Source organism: Capronia coronata, assembly GCF_000585585.1.
Source record: "Capronia coronata CBS 617.96 chromosome Unknown acBCG-supercont1.11, whole genome shotgun sequence".
Lineage (NCBI taxonomy): Eukaryota > Fungi > Ascomycota > Eurotiomycetes > Chaetothyriales > Herpotrichiellaceae > Capronia > Capronia coronata.
In genome coordinates, this window is record NW_006912903.1 from 977,723 (window position 1) to 1,005,452 (window position 27,730).

The window sequence follows — 27,730 nt, forward strand, 5'->3', positions numbered from 1 at the left end:
GAACAAGTTGCAGAGAGTTTCTGAGCCGTGGCGCTCGCAACGTCAACCTTGTACGCTCATTATATAGGTCGCTATCCTTTATCATGCTTTTCTGGCATCTGATTGTCCCGCACCGCCAAGCTGGCATCAGTTGTGAGGGTGTAGCTGGACTCTCCATGGGTGGAGCCTGGGGTATGGTGTTGAAACGATGTGCGAATAACGCTTTCTACTGCGTACATAGGTATCTATCTGATACTCCCCTCATTATGGACATGGTCTTGGCACGGGGCCTTCCGGGGCCTTAGCCTGTATCATGATAGGGTCCTGGAGGTCATATTGTGGGTCTCCACCCAAGACGGAGGATGAAGTCCGTCAGGCGTCAGAATACTATCAGCACGGCACCAGTGCCTGTACAATTTAATCTGGTCCGGTCGATGGACTGATAGGCTGATCTAGACTGATCAGCCTTCCGGGTCTCGTCCTCCGAAACAGTGTTGATGTCCTGGAACGAGTCCGCAGATTTCACCTTTTCCCACCCTACAGGTCGCATATATACCAAACATGGGCTCCGGTGCAAACTGCGTCTGCAATAGACCTGAGCCAGCTGGGATTCACCGCAGTCAATATGGGATCAATTGCGATAGAAGAGGTTGAAACCACCCTGGGCCGGGAAACACCTTTCACGAGCCAGCATTATGAGTCGTTCTCTCCTGCTGAGCACTCCAAGCTCAGACATTTGGTCCCGGTTGCCGAGCGAGAAGACACCACTTACCTCAACGCTTCTTTCCAGCCTCCTATGAACCTCAGAGTCAGAAGTGCACTCGACAAATACCTGGACCAGGCCACCACCCATGCGCATCCCAAGCCTATCTGGCAGCAGACGACTTCTGAGAGCCGGAGCAAACTCGCCACATACCTGAACGTTCCAGAGCATTCGCTTGCATTCACGCGAGACACCACCGAGGGTCTGAATCTCTTTCAAAGATCTCTGAAGTTCACTCCGGGTGACAATGTCGTGTTGTTGGACGTCGAACATCCTAACCATGTATATGGTTGGCTCGGTCTCGTGGACGCTGGCCTGGAAGTTCGACTGGTGCCGACAGGGACGGACACATACGCAGACGCCGACACATTCCAGCCGTTGGTCGACAGTCGCACTATCGCCATCGGGCTCTCTTCCATCATGTTTCACTCGGGTCAGATGAACAATGTCGGAGATATCTGTTCTCGTTTCCGACCCCGAGGCATTCACGTTCTCGTGGATCTCACGCAGCACGTCGGAGTGGCCCCGCTCGACCTTACCGCCTGGAACGTTTCGGCTGCAGCGTTTGGTTGTCATAAAGGCTTGGGTTGCCCCAGTGGGGTGGGTGCTCTCTATATTAGCCCTGATGTGCTCCCACTGCTACGACCGACACCACCCATCGTTGGGGCAGGCGCCATTGCAAACCTTCGGGGTGACCTGATTGCCAATCCTGACGTGCAGTACCACAAAACGACACAAAGATATGAGCACCTCAACCTATCCCTCATCGGTGTCGCAGCGCTCAAGGCGTCATTGGACTTTATAGTGGATGACCTGGGCATTGACAGGTTAGAAAGCCACCTTCGCGCATCAGGTCGCGAGCTGGCCTTGCGTTGCAAGGCACTTGGGGTGGAGGTGGTGGGAAGTCCGTATGCTGATCGACGAGCACCACATTTGTATGTGCTGAAGCTGTTGCATCCAGATTGGCAAAGCCACCTTCGAGAAGACCACATATATGTGTCTCACTATCGCCTGGGCATCAGAGTGTCATTTGCGTTTTACAACAACGTCGATGATGTCGAGAAACTCGTCCAGTCGATAGAGAGAGGACTGAAAAAGGGTATCCCTCGTGAATGAACTGCTCTTTGGTCTCGGGATTGAGACCGTAGGATAAGTCAGATAGAGGATAGATATTCCAATCCATCATGATCCTCGCTGTAGTTCATCTGTCGTGTATCTTTAATTGTGAGAAGGAATAAGAAATACAAATACAAAACCCGCTGCTTTACCATCACGCTTGGTCACGTGCATACCTAATATCCACATGCTCAGTTGATGTCAGTCAGTCAAGTCTTCTTCCTGGCAATCTCCCCTTTACAGACCCAATACGATTTAGACATACTTCAGGGCGATCATTATCCCCATAATGAACAGATAAATGGTACTGCACGAAATCAACTTTGTTGTTGTCAAAACCACGTCCCCAACCTCAGCCGTAGAGAAGACAGCTGGTCATATTGCAGCCTCGTTGTATTACAGGGTACCAGGCCTCTTACACACCCCAGAGAAGTAGTACCGCTAACATTCTTTTAGTTGTGATAGTCACTGGGGGAGGGTTCTTTGCAAGTAGCATGAATGGATCAGTCTCGACGGCTTTCGTGAGTGAAAATATCATTTGTCCTTGCACATCCCAGGTGGCTAAAAAGCATTCCCTTCAGATGCCGAAGATGTCAGAATCGTAAGGTCAGTGTATCTCAACAGTATTTCAAGGTCAACTTCAACAGCTCAATCTCTTGGTTCTCGCCAGATCAAATGCAGCCGAACGCAACCGTGCTCGAACTGTGTAGCGGCAGCTATCGCGTGCGAATACCCCAGACAGGACGCTCGGAAAAAGCCCGTCTCGCACAAGTACCTGTCCGCGCTTGAGACGCGAGTGGCATGGTTTGAATCCTTTGTCAGGAGGCTGCAGTCAGCCTCGGCCGAGGAGCGAGATACCTTGTTGCGCGAGATCTCGCTGGATGACCATCTGGACGAACCGGAAGCAGGGGCCTCCGCGTCCCAGGGTGATGCTACTGCCGCCTCCATCAACCTCGACAGCGCGATTTCATTGGAGAGGGACTCTTCAGGTAGGTCTTGATCACCGTGGGTGCCCCGACTTACGTCGAGCTGACGCAACGCTACAGGCGCTTTACAATATCATGGCCCTACCAGTATTTTTGTCAACGAGGAAGTCGACAAGGCAGGCTACGCTGGAAACCCTTCGATTGGCCCACTGGGGCCGGAGGTTTGGAGCCATAGGCGACTGGCTGCAGCCATGGGCATCGACGACGCCCTCATCAACACGTCCCTGTCGCTCTTCTTCTTGCACCAGTACCCTCAGTATATGTTTGTGTACCGGGAGGCCTTTCTCGCCGACTATCTGGGCCACACGCACGGGGGCAAATATTGGTCCTTCCCCTTGGTTTGTGCCATATGTGCCCTGGGAGCTGCTCATTCCAAAGACCCGAAAGTCCGCGAGAGAACCAGCATTCTCGCCAAATGTGCCCAGGAGATAATCGTCACGCATGGCCTGGCCAGTCCACAACCCACAAGTGTCCAGGCTCTATTATGCCTGGCCTTCCATGAGTTGGGACAAGGGAACTCAACACTAGGATGGATGTTGTCGGGTCAGTCTCAAGTTTTCCTTTGTGCTCTACGGAATTGATGAACACTGATACATCGTACACGTACAGGCATGGCCTTTAGGATGGCTCAAGGCTTAGGCTTCCATCAAGATCCTAGCAAATGGGTCATTTCCGATCAGACCATCACTACAACCTATGACATCGAAATCCGTCGGCGGATCTATTGGGGCTGTTATGTTGCCGACAAGTCTGGCTCCTGTCACTGTTGTTTTCCAGAACATTCGGCTGACACCTTTCCTCCAGGTTTATCAGTCTCTACCTCGGCCGGCCGGTATCTCTATCTGAAAATGACGCAGCGGTCCATCCAACTGTCCCATTGCCGTAATTCTTCCTGCTCATCACTCCTCTCCGCGCCGGACGCTCGCTGGTACTGACCCTGCTGTAGCAACTTCCCACCGGACCATGAATGGTTTGGACTGAAGGAGATCGCGGCCAAGACAACCTCGTCTGATCCTCCTCGGAAACCGCAGTTGACAAATGCGTTGAAGTACTCTGTCATGCTCGGGAAGATCTTCCAGGACATCATGGCCGAGGTGTTCGCCCCAAGAAAATTCGAAGAGGGCGGAAGCGGACTGATTTATCGGCTGGGACAGCTCAATCTCAGGCTGAGTCGTTGGTACAACGGCCTCGATGAGCCTCTGCAATGGAGCCAATGGACCTCTCAGGGAAAAGAGCTGGAAAACTATGTCGTCGTTCTTCAGTGAGTTGGAGACTTGCCCAAGATCCGATGCCGACTGCCCACTGACCAATGCGCAAAGCCTTTTCTATCACAGCATTTGTATTTCGCTCAACCGCCATTTCATCCGGCCGTCGCACGGATTTCCTCTCAACGAATCTTCGAGAGCGATATGCACCGAGTCATGCGACGCCGTGGTTGCCATGATCCGACAGGTCCGCAGCCAACATGGGTTTCTCGGTTCTCCACTCATCTTGGTTTACGCGCTCGTCATGGCCGCGACTACGATTGTGAACTTGCAAGGTATGCTTTCTGAGAGGGGGGAGGGAAAAGTTGAAACCCAGAGAGCATCTTGCTGATCCGAACATCTCTAGTGACTGAAGCGGCGGCCACAGACTCCCGTCTTACATTCCTTCTCAAGGCTCTTCAGGAATGTTCCCCGGTCTACAAGCTCGCCAAAGAAGCAAGGGCAAGGATTATCGCGTATGTGAGCTCGGTCAAGTCCTTTTCGTCGCTTCCACGCAGTCGGCAGCATGCACCGCGGCCATTGACAGCCAGGGACACGCAAGGCGCGGGTGGCATGCTGGACGGAGACTTTGGAGCCTCTTCGGACGAAGTCTTCCCCGAGCCAGGGCTTCCTACCGGGCCCGATGATGTGGACTGGCGTGCCTATGCTCAGCGATCAATGCACGGTGACGATGACATTATGGCTTTCGATTCTCCTTCAAATCTCATGCCTGGGCTTAACGACGAAACGTCGATCATGTTCATGGGCGACGGCGAGCCCAGCACGGACGGGATTGATGTAATGAACAATCTGCAAGGATGGTTTTCGCTGGGAATGATGGAATGATGGAATGAATCCCATCGTCTATGGTCGAGAGACTGGTTGAACGGAGCCGCTGGCCGCACCCATCATGGTTGAAACTAGTCTAAACCGGCAAATCTCAAGGCTGTGTCTGTAAACATCTCACCGTACACGGCACTGCACAGTATACGCACTTCGATATACTACAGTACGTAGTACCTCAGGGGTACTGCTCACCTGACTAGTACTACTAGCTCGCCCGAGACTAGGGTGAGTGTAGGGCGGCGTTAGCCCCGCCCCCGAACGGGTAGATTTGACTCGTCTTGGCTTTTCCCCCACTCAACCAATCGGAGTCCATCAAACAATTTGACGCCGACAGGGGTTTCAAGGTCATTTCTCTAGATGCTCGGACTACAATTGTAGTACTATAACGCATGCGTACCTTACTAGATGGTAAATGCAATCCGATTCAATGCAAACTACTTGACACCAACAACTACTATACACAGTCCTCTACGTTGAGATACACTCTCTGACCAAGTGATCTGTACAAAATATACCTCCCCCTACCGCCGAATTCAATTCCATTCAAACAGCCAACATGGTCCTCCGCATCCGTCTCGCTCGATTCGGCACCGCGCGCAAGCCAGTATACAACATCATTCTCGCGCAAGCCAAATCCGCGCGGGGCAAAAAACCCATCGAAGTCCTAGGCACATACAACCCGATCCCGCAAGAGCCGCTCGCGACGCCCGACACGCCGGAGTTCCTGCCCACCGGCGAGCGATTCACGTCCAAAAAAATCAAGGATGTCCAGCTCGACATGGTGCGCACGAAATATTGGCTGGGTGTCGGGGCGCAGCCGACTGAGCCGGTGGAGAAATTGTTTAGTTTGGTGAGTCATGACCTTTGGGGAGCGGGAGGACAATCTAGCAAGAAAGAAGATCTGCACAGATGGTCGCATGAACTTGGTCCAAGGAGCCAGCCTACTCGAAGAAAGAAGGGAAAATTATGGCTATTGTCACGACGATTCTCAGATAGTCAAGACTCGCGTGTGGAAGTTTCCTTTTTTTTCCTCTGCTGACTTCTTGTTCCCTCTCACTACGCAGATCGGATTGATTGAACCGAAACCCTCGTCGAAAGCGCAACAACCGTTCCGGTCTACTTCCTCGTCCTCATCTACATCTACACCAACGCCAACGCCAACGCCAGAAGTGGCCACGAGTTGAGCTGAGCTGAACTGTTTTGGGCTGAGCCGAGCTGATTTTCACGACGACCGGGTCAGCTGCCGATAATCGGTCGTGCATGCGGAAGAGCATCAAAATAAAACAAAGAACATAGCGTTGGCGTTTTGGGTTTTTACGGAGGCTGTTATCATTCTCCGGGCGAGGACTTAGTTATGTACAATACCCGACCGTACTGTGCGGCAGAAGAGAAGTGAGGTATCTACTCAACTACACGACACTTGAGGCATCCATCTTGCAGACGAGAATGGACAAGGTTGGGATACGTGACATGCAGGGATAGACAATATTCACATTTGGTGTCGTGGCTCCATCTATATGCCTAAGTACTGCAAGCATACCCTGAGTACCTACAGGTGTTCCATTGCTGCCAATTTTATTTGAGGTCATGTTTCACCTGGTCAAGCGACACAAGCTTAAGTCGTAGTTACATAGTCATGGTCATTTCGCCATTGTTAAGCATGCAGATGCCATCTAAACGCTATCAGGATTTCTTTTTCACTCGAAGACAAGGGCCTTCTCAGCATGAATCTCAAATAGAAGTGGACTGTCTCATGCTTTGACCCATCGTTGCTCACTGCCAACTGCCCGCTTCATATCATCGCAGAGCGGCCTGAATTTCCCCAACCACCGTCTTGAATCTCGGCTCTTCCAAGTACTTCTTGCTTCGTAGTTGAGTCAACGCCGCGGGGACATCGAAAATGTCCTTCGCCGCTGATTTGAGGTCTGCGCGCCCGAGACCGACGAGGACCGTGCCCAAAGCGACGACGGTGCGGTATGCAGGCTCTGTCGACTGTGCAGACGGACTTGCCGATGAGGTGTGATTGACTGCTGGGAATGTAGACAGGATCTTGGTCAGCTCCTCCAGCAACGATAGCCCATAAGTAGCGTTGGTGTCTGGATCTGCACGCTTCTCTGTGGTGACAAGGACGGCGATGTTGAGGTAGAGCGTTGTCAGCGCGACTGCCACAGACACGTCAGATGAGACGATGGCTGACAACGGTTTGAGGCTTTCAATGATGTTGTCCAGGTGGCCTTTCACGAGGTCACGCCCTGTGGAGGACCCGTAGAGCAGGTTGGAGAAGAAACGCATCGCAATCATGGCAAGCTTGTTGTTTGACCGAACAAATTCAGGGTCAAAGATTCCACTGCCCAGGATGCTTGCCACGATGTCCAGACCTTCCGCACTTGCGGCAGGAAATTCCTTTGCCGCAGCCGCTATGAACCGAAGAAGGTCGAGGCCAGCCAGGCGGTTAGCCGGAGGCTGCCACTGAGTCACAATCTTTATCAGAGCCGGCATGGCGGAGTCAAAGGCTGGAGATGGATTTAACGACGGCTTGGTTTGGAAGTTGTAACTCTCGAGCTGTTTGGCAGCTGCAGTCACGTTTTGAATTTCGTCCGATGACAGACTCATGTCGCTTCCCCCGTACTCGGCATTCTTCTTCGTGATTTGGCCCATCGCAGCAGCCGGCTTTCCGATCACAACCGGCAGGTACTCTTTCTGCGGTAGGAGTCTTTTGGCTTGCGGAGGAGGTGGTTGGTAGGTTGACGTTGGAGCCTCGCCAGGTCTGTAGCGATTTTCTGTCCCCCAAGGATCAGCGCCCCCGGGTTGTGACTGTCCCAATGTAGCACCCTGAGTGTTCTTAATGATGAAGTTCGCCGTTTCTTCCAAATACGATAGCGGCAGTTCATTGTCCTGAAGGAACTTCGTGGCAGCATCGTAGGGGCTTTGTGTGACGTTGTACGGCAGCTTTAGCGGTGGCTTTCCGTCTTCAATGTCAATGTCGAAAACATAGTCATACTCCTTTCCATTGTAGCTGGCCTTGTTTCCGCTTGACCCAGCCGAGTCCACAACTTGACCAATCTTGATCCATTCTTGCTGTGACATGGACCACTGGTAAAGCGACGCGCTACCATCATCCTCCTTGACAATATGGCTTTGACCCTCTTTGGTGCCAGCCTTGCGTTGGAGGAATTCAGGACCAGGCAAGTCGGTCATGTTGATCTGGCCGACTTGTTGCTGCGGAATGCTTGATGCTTTTAGTGACTCATCAAACGAGGCAAGAGTCTCTTGGTCTGCCACCCTCTCCGGTTCTCGGGTAAAGATTCTGGCCAACTTGTCACTCGATCCGACGATGATGTCGCCGTTGGGACCGGCTGAGACGCTCCACACAGAGATCGCGGGCAGCGTAATGACTTGCACACAATCCGTGCCTCGCCAGATCCGTACTGAGCGATCCTCTCCAGCACTGACAATCTCACCGGACGGAAGGACGGCCAACGAGTAGATGAACGAATCGTGGCCGACCAGTTCCGTAACGAGGTCTCCTTTCAAGGTCCAAAGACGAATGACGCCGTCATTGGATGCCGAAGCAAGCTCGGCGCCTGTTGGATGTCCCTCAGGAAGCTTCGCAAGAGCACGCACAATGTCTTTACCATCCCAGGATGCCAACATCTTTCCTCGGGTGTCAAAGATTCTGATTGCTCGGTCTGCGCACCCTGTGACAATGGTATCCCGGTCGTACGCCAGCACCGCCCAGACCGTAGCTGTATGTCCTGGTAGATCAATTGCAACCTCCCATCTGCCAATCTCCCAAACCTTCGCTGTACTGTCCCAACTACCACTCACAAAGTAGTTGGCTTGGGCGCAAACGTTCAAAGAACACACTTGATTGGCATGTCCGACCATGATGGCATCTGCATTTACATCTGCAGTCGAGGTAGGTTGTCGTGCCTCGATGAGTGCGTCTTGCCCGGAAGAGAGAATAAGGCCATCAGGAAATTCTTTTGAGGGAGGAACATATGCTAAGCATGTCTTGAACTGTGCGCCGTGTGAGGATTCAGTGCCGTCGTACGCGGGAGGACTGGTAGAGGTTTGCTTCCACACGCGAGTTGAACCGTCTCGTGAGGCAGTGATGGCAAAAGAGGGGTCAGGAAGTAGAACAGCGCGAACCTGCCCAGTGTTAGCAAGGGAAGGCTGTCAATAGCGACATATCTTCTTACATCGCTCTGGTGTCCGCTAAGCACCGCGCTCAGCTTGAAGTCTTGAGCCACACCACTCATCTTGGATGCTATTGTCGTGATATATTCATTGGTTGGTCAAATCGGCAACAATGAATATGTAAAGACAACCGCGGGATATGAAAGGGAGAGTTGAGAGATCAGTGCGATATTCACTCTTTTTGATGGCGACTGCGACTTGCGTTATATGTACAGAATACTTGACCCAAGCGAACATCTTCGGTGCAGCCTCGTGACGTCGATTCGCTCTGCCTCAGCCTTGCGCTGCTTGGCATCTTTCAAGGGGTTGATCATGATAAACGATAACGATAACGATAATGAATTTTGCCGCGATCTCTTTCAGTGCCTGTCTCCTATATTGTTATGGCTATATTGTTGTCGTTGACCTTTGTTGGTAATGGACATTCACATGACAGTTGTGCTCTATTCTCAATTTCATCAAACTATATATGTTTGGTATATCATTTCACAGATCCTGACTTCTGGTAGAAACAAGTGATCACGTCCAGCTTGTCCTATCAATACAAGTTGGAAGAAAATCCATCCAGTGAGATCTGACGTGTTCGAGAGATAGGGCTCTGTCGATATAACGACGACTTGATGATATATGGTCGGGAGCAATTTCATGGAACCCCGAGTATATAACTCGACGCGGGCGCGAACCCTGGTTCAAATACCTCATGTCGGTTGGTCTTTGAATGCAAGTCTGGTACAGATTGGACTGCTGGACCTCTGGCACTGGGTGTGGCGCTGAAGCAGGGGATGGAAAATGCAACGGCGGCTGCACGGTATCTCCAGGAATGTCAATGACTGGCCGACTGATTCCTGGTTGACGAGCGGTGAACAACTCCTCTGGCAACGTGCTCGCCCAGCTGCTGCAGTCTGTATTTCGATCAAACCTGAACAATCTTAGGCGCGCCAGGATCGCTTCGAACAGTTATGTTACACAATGGTACTGTCGTTGCCATGGGGAGGTGTTTTGACTGAGTATATGTTATATAATTATTTTACGTAGACTGCCGGAATTGTGATGATAGCTAGACCGAAGTCGCCTGCCGAGACATGGTAGGGAGGCTGGCATTTTTAGTGCAGATAGATATACACGAGTCGGTGAGATACGTACCTGCAAGGGGGAGATTGCATTTCAGGGGGAGTTTTACCCTGTTCCATTCCCTTTCACGTGCAGTCTAGACAAATATATAGAGCACCTGTTGAGGAAACAACACAATGTGAAGTTGATGGTCGCGGTGATATAGATCTCTACACCTGCACATCGACCACCTTTTCACCTTTTATCGGACCTCCAACATATGATAGATACCCTTCACCACTTCATCATATCTTCTATACTCAAGCACAGCTACCGCGGACTTCACTTGGACACTCTCTAAGTTTCGAGATGGCGACGTCTACCAAGACCCCATACTGCTTCCGCTGCCAATACTACCCAGAGCCCGACGATCCGGCACTCCGACACTGTAGGCGCTGTCAATCCCGAAACTACTGCTCGCGTGCCTGCCAACGTAATGACTGGCCCACCCACAAGAAGGAATGCGCCATCCTCGCTGCCGGCGGCCAAGTCCCCGTTTGACGACGGACTACCATGCGTCTCACCACAAGCCAGCTCTTTGACCTCGCGGACCGTGAGCAACAAGGAGGAACTGGTCCCGTTGGCGATAAGGAGGGTGATAGCGACGGTGAGCATGACGACGACGAGCCCGATCCCGACGTGATCTACTATATCAAGACGACTACACCGCATATCCGAGACGTTTCCGTTTCCGGCCCATACAGCAAATTGGAGGACGTACTTGAGCAATTGCTCGTCAAAGTCCGCATAGCCAAGAGCAAGGATGCCGAGCGGACTCTAGATGAGATGGTCTACAGTGGACAGGCGCCCGCCCTGGTCCATCTGAGTTGCCCCTTGCCGGACGGGAATATCATGAAGCTCGAGCTTTTGAAGCAAAAGAACCCCGAGGTTGCGAGACACTTGCCTGGAAGTGTCTGGTACATCATTGTCGCGACGCCTTTCCTGGACCGCACTGCGCTTGGACGCTCGGGCTGTGTGCCGGTCCAAGACTTGGACCTTTACGAGACGTTTACGACCAAAGAAGCTGCCAACGCCGCGGCCTCCAGGCTCTTGAAGTGGTTGAAAGCTGAAGAGGGAGTGGGCGCGTTGATGCAGGAATTGGTTGGGGATGGGGGCCGGCTGAACGGGTTCGTTATGTCTGCGGACCGCCGTTCCACGCGTATGGTTCAGGTCAATCACGATGATGGCCGAATAAATCAAGTAGATGAGCACGGAAACCCTCTATGATAGACGTGTAGAAGAAGGTTTTGCTTCATGAGCGTCTTCGGCTGTGCCAACATCTTTGGCATCACCGATGCCGAGCTTCTCGTTCTAAAACCACGAATGCTGGAGGATGCTGTACCGGCCGGATTCCCCCGGCGTCTCATATCAATATATTTACTGAACCCATCTTCTGTTTAACACCTATTGAAAGAATTCTTGGCCCAGTTTGACCAACCGTGATTGTGCCCAACACCTATCATTCCCCATGAACCACCGCTATGCGAGATAGTATGCTATGGTGCATTATATCAGGCCTTCTTTCCTGTCTTGCCCGGCTTTTTGCGAGCAATTCCATCAGTAGCCCCAGTCTTTAGCTTGAGCTTCAATGTTGGCTCCATGCTAGCATCCCTCGCGGCCTTCGTTGGCGTCACCGAGATCGTGTCCCCATTGACTTCTTTCAGAGGACTGTCTTCGCCTTGATCATCCACATTATTCACCTCCTTCAACCTGCTCGGGCCGGAGCCACCTTTCTTTTCATTCTTTTTAACATCTCCAAGCTTCTGTTTCTTCTTGTTGCCGCCTGGGGTATCATCGTCTGCCTTCCTCTTGTTACCGTTGGTTCCTGCTTTCGGCGAACTCGCTCTGCTGTCTCGAGGAGTCCCGCCAATCTTTGCGTTTGCTTCTCGACCGGCCGCGCGATCTTTCTTGAGGTAACAGCTGCCATTCAGATGCGTGGCAAAGACGTTCACAGACTTCCAGTGGTCGCCGAGGTGAGACTCCCGGTTGGGACATTTGGCAGCAGGATAGTCGATCTCTTTGAATTCAAAAGAGTCATTAGGTATGGATGAGGAGGGCGTTAGGGGATCTGAGTTCTCGGATGCAGGTGATGCTGGGTCGTTCTTTCTCTTGTTCTTGCCCTTGGCCTGTCCTTTCACCTTGACTCCTTTCTTGCGCTGTCCGTGTACATCATGCTTATCCATGATAATCATTGGTTCGTTTTTACAATACTGCTCCGCCGGATCCGGCACAGGCCGAGAATTGAAGCCGACCCGAGGATAGAGGAGACGTCGTAGTCGACAGTTAGGACATCGGATATGTTTGACATTTTTCATCGGGTTGCCTTTTAGTTGCACTTGTCCAGACTTGAGAACGGCCGCATTTGACTCGACAGGTTTGTCGTCCGCATTGTTGTCGTCGTGAGCACTCCTTAGTTTTTCCGCTTTCTGCTCGACCTCGACGACTGCTGTCTGCATACGAGCGATCTTCTCTTCCTGGTGTATGTCAAGGAGCATATCATGTAAAATGCTTTCAATGGATTGGTCCAACAGGTATGTAATCTGGCACAGTTAGCAATCAGGAGTATGCTTCGTAGGAAGCCTACTAACAGCTTGTTCTTGGTCTGAAACAGAAAGACTGACAGAAGACTTGGAGCCTGTTGCTGTCGAGGTAGCCATGTCTGCAGACGCTTTTACTGGAGGCGGAACGTCAGCCGTGATCTCCTCATCATTGTAGAACCGCTTCCACAAATCGACATCGATGATGCTGTTGGGGAACAACGAGACATATGCCCGTTCCGGAGCCATGTTGAACAAGAAGCACGGAGACAAGATTGAACAAGAGTCGGAGTTCAGCAAAGAGAAAGAGGTAGGGAAGGGTATGTAAGTGTATACAAGAATGCCCTGCAGGCTCGCCGCAGAAGAGACAAATGTCGGGGTACAAGTCGCATAGCTGTCCTCCATTGAGAGTGCTCACAATAGGAACGCGCAGGAGACATGCCGGGTGTTTGCCTCCTATTGTTAATCGCATATTGACTTACTATTATTGTGAGGTGAATGGTATCTTTCAACACTTGCTTCCGTCTATTCACTGCCTGCACTCATTGCCGCACCCAGTGGTTATATTCACGGACTCGTGGCCCATATATTCATTCTTTATTCACACAATATTAACTCGACAATCGACAAATCTTCGGACTCGGACAGGAAAAGGGACGTCAGATGTGAGAGAGTTCCTCGGAATGGCTCGAAGTGCTCGTATAGGCCAGAGTCTTGCCACGGCGGTCGGACAACGGAGGAAGTTATGTGTCCACGAAAGAAGATGCCTCCAGAATCAACACAATATAGTGTGATGGTCAACGGGAGGGACCTGGCAGCACCGGAGCATTTGCTTCACTTCTGAACTGATGTGTTTATGGACAAAGCAACATGCAGGGTGCGGCAAACATGGATGACATTTGTGAAATGCGGGCTGGGCGGCTTAGTGACCGCTAAGGGTCCTTTGGGCCTAGGGTAGATCAAGCATCGATTGCCTATGTTTAGCGTCGGGTATACCCGCGACCACAAAACGCCCCTTGGGCGACAAGAACGACCTGAACGTGACACGCGCCGCGTTTTGTCGGTGGACATCAAGTTCTTGTGTCTCTTCCATTCTCACCTTGCGGCCTTGTGGCGCTGCGACAGGCGCCCACTATTTTCATTTCCATCGAAACGACCAGAGAGGAAGGTGATTTTGATTACATCAAGGCCATGGGCTGCGCCTGTCAAAAATGCCCCAAGAAACCCTTCTCTCCTATTTCTCCAAGCCCATAACATCTGTCTCCAACGTGCCGGACAGCAACACAGGGCGGAGTAACAAAGCGCGCGGCCATAGCGAGGATGGGACAGTGTTGCTTGAGGACAGCCTTACCAAAGAAGGTGGCTTAGGTGTGATGGGACAGCTTCACCAGCAGTCTTGGAAGGAAGTCAGCAAACCCATGCAAGGAGAAGCGAAAACTCCCAATCCCGAAGCCTGTGACACCGACAGGAAGGTCTCTAAGGAATCGAGTCTCTGGTCTTCATTGGGCCAGCAAGGAGAATACCCCAAGATCATTCAGATCCGTCAACTTCCAGGAACCGTCATCACAGCCATTCAGAAGGCACATATCCCATCCATCCAGCGTCTCACCGCCACGACTCTGCCTGTGCGATATGGCGATGCGTTCTTCAGTTCGACTCTGTCTGAACCCACATCATTCCAGCTCTCTCGTGTGGTTCTTTATTCGTCCGAGCCTGTCGGCTGGATTCGATGCCGGTTGGAGCCATGCTCGCCCAACAACAATGCTTCTCTGTCGAAGCCCGCGCTCGCGCAGATATACATCCAAGCGCTGGCGCTACTCTCACCGTACCGTGGTCTCGGGATTGCAACGATGCTCCTCAACGCTGTTCTGGAGTCTTCAATAGCCAAGGAAGATGGCACGGTCTGCATTTACGCCCACGTTTGGGAGAAGAATCAGGATGCCCTTGAGTGGTACGGCAAAAGGGGTTTCAAGCGGGTCGTCCTGATGGAAAGGTACTACAAGAGGCTGAGGCCCGGTGGAGCATGGATTGTGAGGAAAGAGCTAGATACTGGGTGAGATGAAGAGCACACGACCTTGCCTCAAACAACTTCAGCTTTCCTCACTACTGTGTCTTGGGGACCATGCGGACCATGCGTTCATGGCAGAGAAAGCGGTGTGCAGATCTAGAAAGGCTGTTAGCGTCAAAACAGACAATCTCAAGGCTTGCCATTCCTTGCCCCAGGGCCTACCGAGAAGATGTCCCGGTCTCAAAAGACCGCAGGATCGAACGACAAGATGGCACGTCATGGATCCGACACGATTCAACGGCACCATTGGAAAGTCACGGTTACAGCCAGGCGTCAAACTACTGGCTAGAAGCATGCCGCTCTCTGCTTTGATCCTGCTAAAGTCGGACCATCACGGCCGCCCAACGTGGTGGATGTTTGGATAATGCAGGAATCACATGGTGTCACTTCGCGGATGGGGTGCCTCCGGATAGCTACACTACACTGTGCTCTTTCTGAATGAACGTCCCAGCTATCAGCCTCCTCGCCGTTGTCGAGGGCGGTTCTGAGGAGAACGGCGACGTATCCATAGGCAGACCTAGAGCAACCGTATTTGCAAAGGCTGGGTATTTCCATGAATCTTATTCCGTTCCTTTCCTTTTGGACCTAGTATATACAGCTGGCTGGGCCGCTAGAGCCGGGAGCAGCGCCGCGGAGGTGAAAATCAAAGCTGCGTGCGCTCATAGAACAGACTGGACATAGTTCTCCTCCATTTTCCGCACTTCGCGCTTAAAGATTTCCACCTCCTTCCAGCAGTCGAGCGGTTTTCTATCGTTTATTCTTAAGCAGTTGATAACATCTTGTCTCCTGTTTAGCATGTCAGTAAACCGCACAGAAACTCCCTCGGTCCTGCAGAACTAGAAGGTGGACATACGCTGATTCCACTTCTTTCGGCAGCTCCTTGAGGACTTTTCTCTGGCCCAACGTTTGTTTCAGCTTCTCTATTTCTTCCTGCACCTTCTGCGAGCTCTGGGCCTTCCGCCGCTTCTCTTCCTCGTTCTCAGAGTTCAGCAAGTCTCTCGGCGACAACGATGGCAGTTGGAGTAGGGAGCCAGAGGATTTCGACGAGCTATTGTCGTCTCCCTCTGCGATCTTCTTCCGGGCTTCTTCGAGAATCGATGTTTCGTGCTTTCGAACCTTCTCTAGCTCTTCGGCCACGCGCTGTGCGATGTGAAGCTCCAGAGCCTTCGCCCGGGTGGAATTTGTCTGTGGTGATCACAATGTCAGCATGGTGTTTCCCGCCATTTGCAAGGTGCTATGGTTATGGCATGGAGAGAGTGGTGGGCGTACTTCTGAAGATGCTTGGAGAGAATCAATCAACCTAGGAAGACTGTCAGCTGGCGTCCCATACGACCGCGCCACCCTCTATGGGCGCACGATGGCGTTGTTGTCGAATACGCACTCTTGGGAGAACTGGATGGGCGTGTCGCTGGCAAAGACATGTTTGGTGGATTCGTCGGGTTTGGATTGACCTGCGCCCATTTTGGGCGGTTGGTGCTATTTTCGTGGGAGTTGAATGAATTCTTCAGAGAATACGAGACGCTGACATGCCACAAGGTCGCGAAACAGCCATGCAGGGGAAATGGGGGCAGGGTCGCTGTTTGAGGTGCTTTCGTGGTCAACCTCGAATCCTATGAACATGCAGCGCAGTGAAGCTTCATTGAAGCCGATTCCAGGCTAGTGCAACGGAAACCTCGCTTGGCCGGTCAATAATGAGTAAAAGGTGCTCGCCGCTTTTATAACAACCACACACCCTCCATCTCCCCTTCGCTCTCCAGTCATTATGAGCAATATTTGGTATTTAGTACATTTATTGCTTCTTTCTACTCATGACCATATTTCTGCTTTACTCCCTTCTAATTGTATATATGCCTTTGATGAACTACCGAATTATAGATTTTTACGTGGGCTATATACCATCCCGAACTCTATCTTGAACGCGTCCTTGAGCAACCTCCGCCATGGAGCCGTATATATAAAGAAGTTCAACTGAGATACGAGCTAAGTTTGACTGTGAAGGCGCCGCCTAGTCTTGCGGCTACGGATTCTATCGAGGATGGTCCATATCTGGCCGGTTAACTTTTCGTCGTTGGGTCAGGAGGAAAGAGGATGTTGGTGAGACTAGGCCGCTGATGTGATATTGGGTTAATTGTTTGACTCCTGACTGGTCGCCAACGTGATACATCCTCAGCATGTCTCTACCATTTCCAATACCTATTATCTCGTCGGTCACTGTTGTCACAAGCCAATCAAATGGACGAACTCTGCATGACCAGAGGAAATTGACTCCATGACGAGATGCGAGAAAACAGAAAGTAGAAAGCTAATCGCGGGGGAATGATATAGCGGTTGGCACAGTTCGCCTTTCCCAAATTCCCATGCAGCCCCTGGGGTCTTCTTGGCTATACTAATAGAAATAGCACCATATGACTTCCGTTGCATACAGTCAAGGCCCTTCAAGCCTCCCTTATCAGCGGGTACCGTGATTTATAGGCTCAGGGGATCGGAATGCACGCAACAAAGTTGAGCAAAGTTGACGAGTTTGACAAATTAAGGGGGTATTATCTGCCTGTCGAACTCATTCCATCGCCTAACATCTGTCAAGAGCCAGTTCTGTTAAAAAAGCACACCAACCATTCCATAACCTGGATCGTATTAGCATGCCTGAGAAACATCACCATTTTCTGCCCAGCCCATCCTTCTGTATCCTATCCATCTGAAAGTACCCCAACAATGCATCTGCAAGGATTGTACACAAGACCAAGAGCCGCCGACTGCTCATGTCTCAACCATGCTCTTCCAGTTTGGACACTCAACCAGGAAGCCTGCTTCACAAACCTGCAGCCTTGAGGCTTCGCTCAATGCCCTTCTTTTTCTGCACATCAAGCACTAGCAGATTCCTCTCCTTGAGAACAGCCTCGAGCGTATCGACAACTTTGTAAAAACTACTGGCTGCTCCCTTCTCTTGCGTGAACTTCATGATACTCAAGTTGGCCTTGCGACCATGCTCGAGGACGGAATACAAATATGCATGGAAGTGAACAGGTTTGAGTTGAAGATCTGTCCTGGGGGTCAGCAGAGTGAGACGCGTTACGGATGGGAAAGAAACTCACAATTGCAAGCATCGACACGTCCTCGCACAACATCAGCTCCCCCACGTTGCTCTGCGACGACATCTCTCAATCCATACTTACGCCAGTCTTTCAAGATCTTGACCAGCTCTTTCCTCGCCTTTCCCTTGTTGATCTGAAGACAGATCATCCGAGTCGCAGGTTTGATGTGGAAGAATTTAGCGAACCAGTTCTGGCTGACCTCAATAGGACCAAGAGCCGCCGCGGCCGCGGCAGCATCAACGCTCGTGGCTGGAGGATAGACTTTCCGTGCGGCCAGAGAGTGTGCCGAGTAATTCTCAATACCTTCTTCAAGCCCGGGCTCAATGCCATCTGTCTCTTCCGACGCGTCTCGCACGATATGATGTTCCAAAGAGGACGCCGGAAGACTCTCCTTGACTTTCGAGGACTTACCAAACATTTTCTGGAACCAACGTCGCTTCTTTTCCAGGTTCAACTCGACATCGACTGACTCGGTTTCGCTGGCTTTGGTTCGATCCAGAGAAGAAGTGGTCGAATCACTCGGTTGTACAACCCGAGAATCATGTAGATCTGAGCTCTCCACGTTGGTTTCTGTAACAGGTGCTGCCTCGAACAAGTCTTGTGCTCCTGATGCACGTTTTCCAAGCCACGACCACTTTCGGGGGGCAGTCTTCCTTGGCGACACTGGATTCTCATCAATAGTATCCAATCCAGCGTTTGCAAAAAGCCGCGTGTCATATCCGCCGCGCTCCTGTTGCTTCTCCCTAGGCCCACCGCGCAAGGAATTGACTGGCATAGCTTTATTCTTGCGAACCTTTAACGGCTCAATGCGAGCTAAGGGTGACATTGGATCTGGAGTGACCAGCCGAATGGTGTTCTCCTTTTGAGGCCGAGGAGTCTTGAACTTGACGGGATCTGATGCTGCCCTAATTTCATCACGGTTGCGTTTCAGATCTTCCATGGTATCTGCTGGTGATGCAGGGCGGTAGTACCTGCCAGTCATGCTATTGTGGGTGGGATCGGAGGCAGCTCGTTTCTCATAGCTTCTTTGTTTCTCCAATTCACCGTCAATGCGTTTGTCAACAGCTGCAAGCATATCAGCAAGCACGGTGGCATCGGCATCTCCCCATGTATCGATGATTTTCTGGCGGCGCTCAATCAGCTCCTGGAGGACCGGGGTTGCAGGAAGAGGGCGATCTCGAATGCTTGGTGGTACTCTCCGGTTGTGTTGTGAAACTGATGTCGATGACGAGTCCAAAGGTGCGTGTGGGCTGACATCGCTCACAGTAGAGACGGAAGACCGATTGAACGCTTCTTCGCAAATCTTGCCCAACTCCGCGCTGACCTTCCGGGTATCATCCTTCCAATAGTAGCTTGCAACCCTAGGCTTCTTGACGTCAATCTCAGAGCTGGATTTGCGAGGACGATACTCCTGTGGAGGCGTGGGTATGCTAGGTGTACTCTGGGTTTCCGACCAGGGAGCAATCGTACTGCGTGTTTGTGGTCGCTCCGACAAGCCACTCCCCTGCATCAATGGCCGAACATTTGTTTTACCAACACCAGCATGTTCCTGTCGTCGGTAAGGGAAACTAACTTGTCTCTTGTAGCTCATTGATTTCCGAATCCGTGGATAGCGTCTACCACTCGAAAGCGAACTCCTAGATGTCGCAGTGGAGTACGACGCGCGCTTTTTCTGGATAAGCTTCTCAAGTTCCTCCGATGTAAAGCTGGGTAGAGCCGGCACCTCATCTTGAGTACACGCCATGGCCCTATTTCTTCGTGTACTGGAAGCCGAGCTCACTGATCGCCCTTCAGGTGTGGTCGCATATCGGCGAACGACGACAGTAGCAGGAGTCTGACTGCTTTCCGTGATTGGTGTCCTCGAAGCTCGATAGGGATCATAGCTGCTTTGAGTCGCCTTGCTTGTCGCGGTGGCTGGGTTCTTGTAGTAGCCTTCACGCTTGTTATTGTCATCGCTCACGATTGAGAACTGAGAAGCACGACGGGCATGACCACGACCAGTGGTACCACGGTTCTTTGGCTTTGGAGCCGGTCTGGTTACATGGTGATAGTCACTTGCAGAGTAGTGCAATGGATCGCCCGGATAGTTTTCCAGCTGGTCTTCTCTGAACTTGATGAGACCCCAGTAGAAGAGTTTCTCATGGTTCGGTTCCTCGTTCATAAGTCTTCGGATCAGCTCTTCCACTTTCTCTCCATGCCAGAGGGTCGCGAGATTTCTTAGAATTTCAGGGTCGATATCAGATCGTTTGGTGACACGCTTAGCTTGGTTGTCGACATTCAATGGTCGTGCGGGAGAAATGAGAGGCTCGGGGGCGACAAGGCTGGCGTGATATTGCTCGTATTTGAGAAGGAGTGGATGAGTCCAGATCTGGTCCATGGTGATTCTCTTCTCTGGTCGCTTTTGCAAGATTCGTTGAACCAAGTCGGACGCTTCGACGCTCAAACTCGGAGGAAGATAGTATTCACCCTTCTTGACGAGACGCAGTGTATTGGGCAAGGTTCCGCCGTCAAATGGTAGAAAGCCGTTAAGCATGGCAAACAGGATGATTCCAGTACTCCAGATGTCTGCTTTGTCTCCTCGGTATCGGTCTCCTTGGATGATTTCAGGTGCAGCATAGTGTGGGCTCCCACACGAAGTGTTCAGCCATGTGCCGTCAGGTTGGAGAGCTGCCATTCCAAAGTCGGCCAGCTTGATGTTTCGTTGGCTGTCAAGAAGAATGTTCTCCGGCTTGAGATCTCGGTGGCAGATGTTGAAGCCATGGCAATAGGACAAGCCTGCGATGATCTGGCGATAGAGTCTGGCCGCCTCCTCCTCAGGAAGAGCGCCATTACTTGAGACATAGTCGAACAATTCCCCTCCCGCAACGTACTCCAGTACCAGGTAGAGCTCGCCGCGGTTCTCCCAGATATCGTAGAGGTTGATGATATTGGGATGCTCGATAAGTTTCATGATGACGACCTCGCGTTCGATGCCAAATGGCATGGTCCTAGGCCCAGTGGCGATCATGGCTAGGCTGTCCTCGTTGTCCATTCGAGCCATACTCGCACTTTGCACGAGCGCAGCTGATTTCTTTGATACGATCTTGACTGCTGCGACCTGTCCAGTCATGGCGTGTTTGGCTAGGCGCACTCTTCCTGTGGCACCCTTCCCCAGAGTTCTTCCCAGTTGCCATGGTCCGACATGGGTCTTTCTCTTTCCTTTGACGATTGCGGATACAGTGGAGGCTTGTGAGTCTCGCTTAGCTCCTCCTGCAACTTCATCTGCGATAGTTGACAGGCGCTTGTTCTCAATGGCTGGAATCTTTCCCGCAACTTTCTGTCGGACAGAGAGATTGCCTTCAGGCTTCAGAGATTCATGATGCGGCAGACGCGGTGATGATCCAGGTGGGTGCTCGACATTTCGTCTAAAAGACGTGCCGGGCGTAGGCGATGCTTTAGGTTGTGTCTCTCCTAGGACAGCCCTCTTCGCGATAGGTCTCTCAGCTCTGGATTGGTAGGGTGTTGGTGTGAGGGGAGGCCTATCGTTGGCTTTGTGGGAGGATGACATGTTGACCTGTATCAACAAGCCTTTGTCTTGAGCTTCTCCCCAGAGGAGACCGGTCAACAGGCTCAGTGACTGCAAATTAGCCACAGTATAGAAGCAGCTGACATTTCAACGTACCTGTGGCCTTTCAAAGAGCTGTCACGCAGATGGGAGAAACGTCGCGCTGGAAATCAGATTTATTTAGACGAATGTTCAGTGGTCGCGGTTGGTTCGAGGTTAACAAGTGCGCGCGTAGTGAATGTTGTGCAAGTGTTGATCTTGTCGCGCACCCGCAACAGAGTCTGCGCTGTCTGCGTAGTGAAGTCGTCGCGTCAATTGTGCGCACTGTGTTAAGGTCTCCTTCCAATCTTTCGTTCTTGTCCTCCACCCGACTCTCACCCTATGGCATTGTCATTCCCGTCAACCAATCCAGGCGAGCATACTGTTTGTTTTGCTCCGAGTTACGGGATTCCTGGCACTCGAGGCTGTGATATGATTGGATCTTCCTGAGGAATGCTGGCGCAGTGGGCACGGAGGGATGCTTCTAGGTAAGTCGAATGGAGGCCAAAAACCAAAAACCGGTAGCAAGCAAGGATCCAAAAAGAACGACTCGAGAAGCAGAGGATCGAGGATTCTCGCTGAATCCGCTGCTTGAGGACAAGAAAGAGATGAGGGTTTGACGAGGATTGGTGGTAGCGCAGTCGACATTCATTCCTTCCATGGCAGCTGCAGTTGCAGTTGCCGACCATATTTCCCCCCTCGCTCTGTATCAACACAACCGCAAGGGAAATGGCCAGCCAGGCCAGGTTGAGGTCGAAGCCAGGAGCTGAGGGAAGACACACTGCTAGAGACACCCAAATGACAGCAAAAGCCTACTTACCTACCTACTTGCCATATACTTTCCCTTGAAGTATCAGGTCCTATGCTGCCTTTGTCTGGCCCCATGGCCCAGCTACAACCAGCTGCCGCCATTGTCACTGGCAGCACAGGTGCTGGGAAAGAACACTGCAATACACCAGCATATATGCGGCACACGATGGGCTCGATATGGAGTGATGTTGCTGTACTATCAAGCTCCTATTAACAAAGTTGTCCAGGCCAGTGCAGACACAGAGAGACTTGACACCATCGACGTGGTTCCGTTCCTGGAAGCCCAGGCCCCGGGACTCTGTAAACGTCAGCTTGTCCCGTTTGCGGTGGAGATGCGAGGTCAATGAGCCCTCGATCTTGCTCTAAATGCTACTAATAGAGATGTTTGACAGTCAACTAGGGTCTGAGTGGCTACACAGGACAATGTTAGAGGCTGGACTGAATGCTGTTAGCAGGCCGAAAGCGGCATCCAAGCGACAGGGGAACCTGAGAAGCTCTCTAAGGTCACTCACAGCCAGCCACAGTTATTAGTGATGATGGCATGACAATCATGAGGTACTAACCGCTGTCCCCATCTTTGTTCCCGCCCGCTTACGTCGACCGACCTTCCCCCTCTGACATCTTGCGGCACTGCTTGCGTCAACTTGTGCTGCAGCCGGCACCATCCTTGCGTCTGCACTGCATTACTTGTTATACTTCGACTGCGAATACACCTCATTCTTGCGTCTGCCTAAAGATCTCACCTGTCTACCTTAGGCTGCCACATTTTCCTTCTTATCCTCCTGGTCTGTCATTACTTCGGTTTCTGTCTCACATCTCGCATCTCGCATCTCGCATCTAGAGAGAGAGAGAGAGAGCCAGTACTGCTCCGCCCTCCTCCGACCTTCACCATGAGAGTCGTTCTATCAGTCCTGTCAGCGGCAGCTGTCGCCTCAGCTTTCGTGATCCCAGATCAAGCTACTCTCGAGGCTTTGTCCATTCAAAATCAAGACGTTGAACAACCCAAAGAGCATCCGTTCTGGGACAAAGCCCATCAAGCCGAGAACTTCTGGGAAGACCTTGAAGAAGAATTCACAAAGGCAGCGAACTGCGCAAAACATAAGTTCAGTGAGGTAGTTGAGTCGGTCCATGACACGGCTGTCAAGTATGGCGAACAATTCCAGGATGCCTTTGCAGGTGAAGCTTGGATAGATACTGCAGACTATGACCTTGATTTGGTCGATGAGCCTCCTCACCACGGCCCTCCACACCACGGTCCGCCTGGTCGTCACCCACCAGGAAAGAAGCCGCACCACCCTCCGCATCACCACACTCCCAATGAGACCGTGTACCAGTTGATCTCCAAGAGCAAGTACACTACGAAGCTGGCTGCCGTGATCGACGAGTTTCCCGACCTTGTCGATCTTCTCAATGGTACAAAGGCCAATTACACCGTGTTTGCCCCAACCGACCGAGCGTTTGAAAAGATCCCCAAGCATGCTCCAAAGCCACCCAAGGAGTTCTTGAAGAAGCTCCTCACGTACCATGTGTCGACTGAATTCTACCCAGCAGGTCGTGTGCTGGTCAGTCGCACCATCCCGACTGCTCTCGAAGCTGAATACATCGGCAAGGTGCCACAGCGGATCTCTACTCAAATCTCACTGAAAGGCTTGACCCTTAACTTTTACTCCCGCGTTGTTGCCATTGACATCTTTGGCACCAACGGAGTCATTCATGGCATCGATAGTCTTCTCCTTCCGCCGCCTAAGGTGGTCGACATTCTTTCTCTCCTGCCAGGGGAGTTCAGTACCCTCGACCTTGCTCTGGAGAAGACTGGCCTCTATCCAATCTTCAATGACACCTCAAGCCACAAGGGAGGCACACTTTTCGCGCCGTCCAACTTTGCCTTCCAACGTCTTGGATCCAAGATCAACGCTTTCCTCTTCAGCAAGTTCGGCCAGAAATACCTCAAGGCGTTGATCCTGTATCATGCAGGCGACAATATCACCCTCTACTCGGATGCCATCTACAAGCTCGATTCGGCTGCTGCTCCACATCACATGGTCCCCAAGGGACACATCCACGTTGATCTCCCCACGGGTCTGGAAGGCAAGAGCTTGAGTATTGACATTGGTCGATACGGCCGCTTAATCACCATGAAGATCAATGCCTTCACCCGCGTCAGTGTACTTGATGGTATTGCTGCTGATGGTGTCATCCACGTGGTCCCGAACGTGCTGATCCCACCCAAGACACCCGGTGGTCCTGGAGTTGCCGAGGATGACATGGACCTTGAAGAGTTCAAGGCAAGGATGGCTCCTCTCGTTGAGGGAGGAGATGACAGCTCCGAATGGGAGGAAGATGTTGCCGAGCTATAGCTTAAGATCTTCTGCCATCATCTCCAATCCTGCAAAAGCATTCCCGGTATATGTATGATTTGTGGGTAGCGACGTGATTACGACTGACGATCCTTACTGCGATTTGATGATCAAAGTATCAACTCCGGAGTTGTGGGGAATATATTGGAAACAAAACCGAGATACAGATTGAGAATATATACTTAATCCTCACACCCCGGTGTTCTCTGTTCTGTCGTTGCGATGTGACTGTAATCCTTTTTCCAGTTGTCTTCCTCCTGTCAACGTTCCAGTGAGTGCGAATACGGACTTTTCAGTAATGAGCCTCGGTGAGTTTCTCCGTGACACTTTGATCATCAACGTCCACTCCATTGAGATACCATCGTCCCTCGATTGCCTCTTCCGGTACCGCGACACCGTCACCATTCCTCCCGAGCACGATATCGTTGGCGCTCATCTGTCTCTTCCGCATCTTGCCAGACTCCCGATCGAACGTCCAATCTTCCAGCCCGTAGCATCTCTTCCACTTCATCCCGTCGTGGCTGTCCTGGTACTCATACCAGAACTGCACGGCGATCTTGTCGTCGGTGAAAGCGAACAATTCCTTGCGCAGCCGATAGTTCTTCTCCTTTTCCCACTTCTTGGTGAGGAACGCAATGATCTTCTCTGTGCCGCGGAAGAACGAGTCGCGGTTGCGCCACACACAGTCGGCCGTGTATCCCTTGGACACCTGTTCCGGGTTTTGCGTGTTCCACATGTTCTGGGCGAACTTGACTTTCTCTCGCGCCGTTTCTAGTGTGAAAGGGGGCCGGAGGGATGCCATGTCGCCTAAGCTGCCTATCTAGTGTGTCAAGGCTGAATGTTCTGATGTAAAATAATGGCTGCTTTCTCGGCTGTGGTGTTTTGAGTTGGAAGAACCGATCTTCAGAAGAAGAAAGATGAGGGGGGCACAACCTGCTTATATAGATGACTACTTCTTCTACAACCGCTCCAGGTTAAAAACATCATCCGATTTTCGCTTGCTTCTTACCTGCTTTGACTTATTGCAGAACATCTCTCAGTGAACCGACAGTCTCAGCGCCCCGCCGGAAGTGACCAAGCTCGTCCTTCTCCGCCTTCAGCCTTGCTCTGTCCGACCAATCCTGACACTTCGTAAGAGCCTGAATAGAGCCTGTTCGGAAAGAAATATGGAGTCTCAACCATTGAGATTTGATGCTGCCAGGGTGGTATGCTGTCAAGGCGTGCGTGACATAAGCCCTAGCTGACCGAACTGTGGAATTGCCATGTCAGCGAGCGACCTAGTACCAGTGAAGAGAGCATCGATTGGTCCAGATGATTTCCCTATTCCAAGAAGTAAAAACGGCGTGTTCGCCAGCAAAAAGCAGCGGGCAGTGACGTCGGAATCGATTCAATTACCAAATCAGATAAGATAAGATAAGATAAATGTCTCATGCCCCACCGCTACCCCTCCGGCTCTGTCAGCTCTGAGGGCCCAGAACGACGGCCGCTTCTCGGAGGCCTCCCCACCGCTGCGCGATCATGGACGTGCTTAGAAATGTTCTAAGGTACCAACCCTGGAACCCTGGAACCCTGGAACCTATTTGTACCGACGGTATCGGCTTGCGTTCATCCTCTCTTCGCCTGTTCCTGAACCTTGAAATCTGAACAGTTGCTTTGCTCAATAGAAACATCTCTGTTGCTTCTGGACTTGACCTCAACCCTCGTTTCGTCTTCTCTACATACCACCACGATGTCTGGCCTAAAGCCCGGCGACTCGTTCCCAGACGACGTTGTCTTCTCGTAAGTACACACCCGCTTGAACACAGGCCAGCAACCTTGCCTTTCCCTCTCCTTCCTCTTCGGTCATATTGTCCTTTGGTGTCCATTTTCTAATTTTGTGGTTCTTCAACATTTGTAGCTATATCCCCTGGACGCCCGAAAGCGCCGACATCACCGCGTGCGGAATCCCGCAAAACTACCCGGCCTCGAAGGAATGGAAGGACAAGAAAGTGGTGCTGTTTGCCCTCCCCGGCGCATTCACGCCAAGCTGTTCGGCCCGCCATTTGCCCGGATACATTGAGAAGCTGGCGGAGTTCAAGGCCAAGGGAGTCGACATTGTCGCTGTGCTGGCGTACAATGATCCCTTTGTCATGAGCGCCTGGCAGAAGGCCAATAACGTCAAGAACGATGATATTGTGAGTTTATCCAATGCATCTCATAGATGTTTGAACACACGGATACCCACCTTTGTGTGTTCGTCCGGCTGCACAAGAGAGAAGACGGCTCGGGGTGGGACCCCTGCACCAGCACACGATGTCTTGCGATGAGATGGAAAGAGGAACAGAAAGAGAGAGATCACATCACACCTGCATACTCCAAGCAGTGGGCCACAAATCGACGTTCAATGTGCATCGAAAAGTATGCTAACCATGATTGTCCCCAAACTAGCTCTTTCTCAGTGACCCGGACACCAAGTTCTCCAAGTCGATAGGTTGGAACATGGGCGAGCGGTGTGCTCGGTACGCCCTGGCGATCGACCACGGGAAGGTCATCTACGCGGCGAAGGAACCTGGACGAGATGTGTCGGTACGTCAACCTGTATTTCTGGCCTCTGTTGCACCTCCCTCCCAACTCTTGTCGTTTGCAAAGCTAGACCAAGCTCTCCCACCCTTCAACAGTCATGGTCCACCGATTTTCTAACCCGGTGTAACAACAGGTTTCTGGGGCGGAAGCTGTCCTCGCCAAACTATAGAGCATATACTTCCAGCTCCGGCTTCTTGCTGTTCTGCGCTACTGAATCTGTGGCGTGGTCAAGTCAGCGGACCTGCAGGGCCGAATTGACAGCAGATGCACAAACGCAATCTGGTCAGAGTTTATATGAAAAGAGATAGAATAGAACTGGCACAGAGCCCACGAATTCATCCCCGACTTGAAACGAATCCAGTATTATCATACTCGCGTATACGTTCCTCGAAATTGGTATCTGGGTCTGCGTAGCCACTCTTTCCCTATCTCATTGACAATGATCTGCATGTATATCCATTCGTAACTTTCCTCGGT

General features: G+C 51.6%; 12 protein-coding genes across 12 annotated transcripts; 7 read left to right on the forward strand and 5 right to left on the reverse strand.

Moving 5' to 3' along the window:
- Positions 1-604: 604 nt before the first annotated feature.
- A1O1_09128 (uncharacterized protein) lies at positions 605-1,858 on the forward strand (the record flags this gene model as incomplete). Its single annotated transcript, XM_007729984.1, has 1 exon — positions 605-1,858. The coding sequence occupies one exon, from the start codon at positions 605-607 to the stop codon at positions 1,856-1,858; it is 1,254 nt and encodes a 417-aa protein (XP_007728174.1).
- A 1,177-nt stretch (positions 1,859-3,035) lies between these two features.
- Positions 3,036-4,109, forward strand: A1O1_09129 (uncharacterized protein; the record flags this gene model as incomplete). The annotated part of the gene is made up of 4 exons (XM_007729985.1): positions 3,036-3,387; positions 3,454-3,592; positions 3,649-3,726; positions 3,791-4,109. 4 exons carry the CDS (start codon positions 3,036-3,038, stop codon positions 4,107-4,109), a joined length of 888 nt encoding a protein of 295 aa, XP_007728175.1.
- A 1,381-nt stretch (positions 4,110-5,490) lies between these two features.
- On the forward strand, positions 5,491-6,118 carry A1O1_09130 (30S ribosomal protein S16; the record flags this gene model as incomplete). Its single annotated transcript, XM_007729986.1, has 2 exons — positions 5,491-5,784; positions 5,999-6,118. The coding sequence occupies 2 exons, from the start codon at positions 5,491-5,493 to the stop codon at positions 6,116-6,118; spliced, it is 414 nt and encodes a 137-aa protein (XP_007728176.1).
- A 613-nt stretch (positions 6,119-6,731) lies between these two features.
- On the reverse strand, positions 6,732-9,196 carry A1O1_09131 (uncharacterized protein; the record flags this gene model as incomplete). The annotated part of the gene is made up of 3 exons (XM_007729987.1): positions 6,732-6,939; positions 6,979-9,086; positions 9,137-9,196. The coding sequence occupies 3 exons, from the start codon at positions 9,194-9,196 to the stop codon at positions 6,732-6,734; spliced, it is 2,376 nt and encodes a 791-aa protein (XP_007728177.1).
- Positions 9,197-10,757: 1,561 nt separating this feature from the next.
- A1O1_09132 (uncharacterized protein) lies at positions 10,758-11,471 on the forward strand (the record flags this gene model as incomplete). Its single annotated transcript, XM_007729988.1, has 1 exon — positions 10,758-11,471. One exon carries the CDS (start codon positions 10,758-10,760, stop codon positions 11,469-11,471), a length of 714 nt encoding a protein of 237 aa, XP_007728178.1.
- Positions 11,472-11,755: 284 nt separating this feature from the next.
- Positions 11,756-13,030, reverse strand: A1O1_09133 (uncharacterized protein; the record flags this gene model as incomplete). Its single annotated transcript, XM_007729989.1, has 2 exons — positions 11,756-12,784; positions 12,833-13,030. The coding sequence occupies 2 exons, from the start codon at positions 13,028-13,030 to the stop codon at positions 11,756-11,758; spliced, it is 1,227 nt and encodes a 408-aa protein (XP_007728179.1).
- Positions 13,031-13,992: 962 nt separating this feature from the next.
- A1O1_09134 (uncharacterized protein) lies at positions 13,993-14,838 on the forward strand (the record flags this gene model as incomplete). The annotated part of the gene is made up of 1 exon (XM_007729990.1): positions 13,993-14,838. One exon carries the CDS (start codon positions 13,993-13,995, stop codon positions 14,836-14,838), a length of 846 nt encoding a protein of 281 aa, XP_007728180.1.
- Positions 14,839-15,508: 670 nt separating this feature from the next.
- Positions 15,509-16,310, reverse strand: A1O1_09135 (uncharacterized protein; the record flags this gene model as incomplete). The annotated part of the gene is made up of 4 exons (XM_007729991.1): positions 15,509-15,635; positions 15,703-16,034; positions 16,119-16,149; positions 16,231-16,310. The coding sequence occupies 4 exons, from the start codon at positions 16,308-16,310 to the stop codon at positions 15,509-15,511; spliced, it is 570 nt and encodes a 189-aa protein (XP_007728181.1).
- Positions 16,311-17,658: 1,348 nt separating this feature from the next.
- A1O1_09136 (CAMK/CAMKL/GIN4 protein kinase) lies at positions 17,659-21,488 on the reverse strand (the record flags this gene model as incomplete). Its single annotated transcript, XM_007729992.1, has 2 exons — positions 17,659-17,888; positions 17,942-21,488. The coding sequence occupies 2 exons, from the start codon at positions 21,486-21,488 to the stop codon at positions 17,659-17,661; spliced, it is 3,777 nt and encodes a 1,258-aa protein (XP_007728182.1).
- Positions 21,489-23,224: 1,736 nt separating this feature from the next.
- Positions 23,225-24,691, forward strand: A1O1_09137 (uncharacterized protein; the record flags this gene model as incomplete). Its single annotated transcript, XM_007729993.1, has 1 exon — positions 23,225-24,691. One exon carries the CDS (start codon positions 23,225-23,227, stop codon positions 24,689-24,691), a length of 1,467 nt encoding a protein of 488 aa, XP_007728183.1.
- A 292-nt stretch (positions 24,692-24,983) lies between these two features.
- On the reverse strand, positions 24,984-25,493 carry A1O1_09138 (uncharacterized protein; the record flags this gene model as incomplete). Its single annotated transcript, XM_007729994.1, has 1 exon — positions 24,984-25,493. One exon carries the CDS (start codon positions 25,491-25,493, stop codon positions 24,984-24,986), a length of 510 nt encoding a protein of 169 aa, XP_007728184.1.
- Positions 25,494-26,420: 927 nt separating this feature from the next.
- On the forward strand, positions 26,421-27,422 carry A1O1_09139 (peroxiredoxin pmp20; the record flags this gene model as incomplete). Its single annotated transcript, XM_007729995.1, has 4 exons — positions 26,421-26,470; positions 26,589-26,865; positions 27,119-27,256; positions 27,387-27,422. The coding sequence occupies 4 exons, from the start codon at positions 26,421-26,423 to the stop codon at positions 27,420-27,422; spliced, it is 501 nt and encodes a 166-aa protein (XP_007728185.1).
- Between the last annotated feature and the right edge of the window lie 308 nt (positions 27,423-27,730).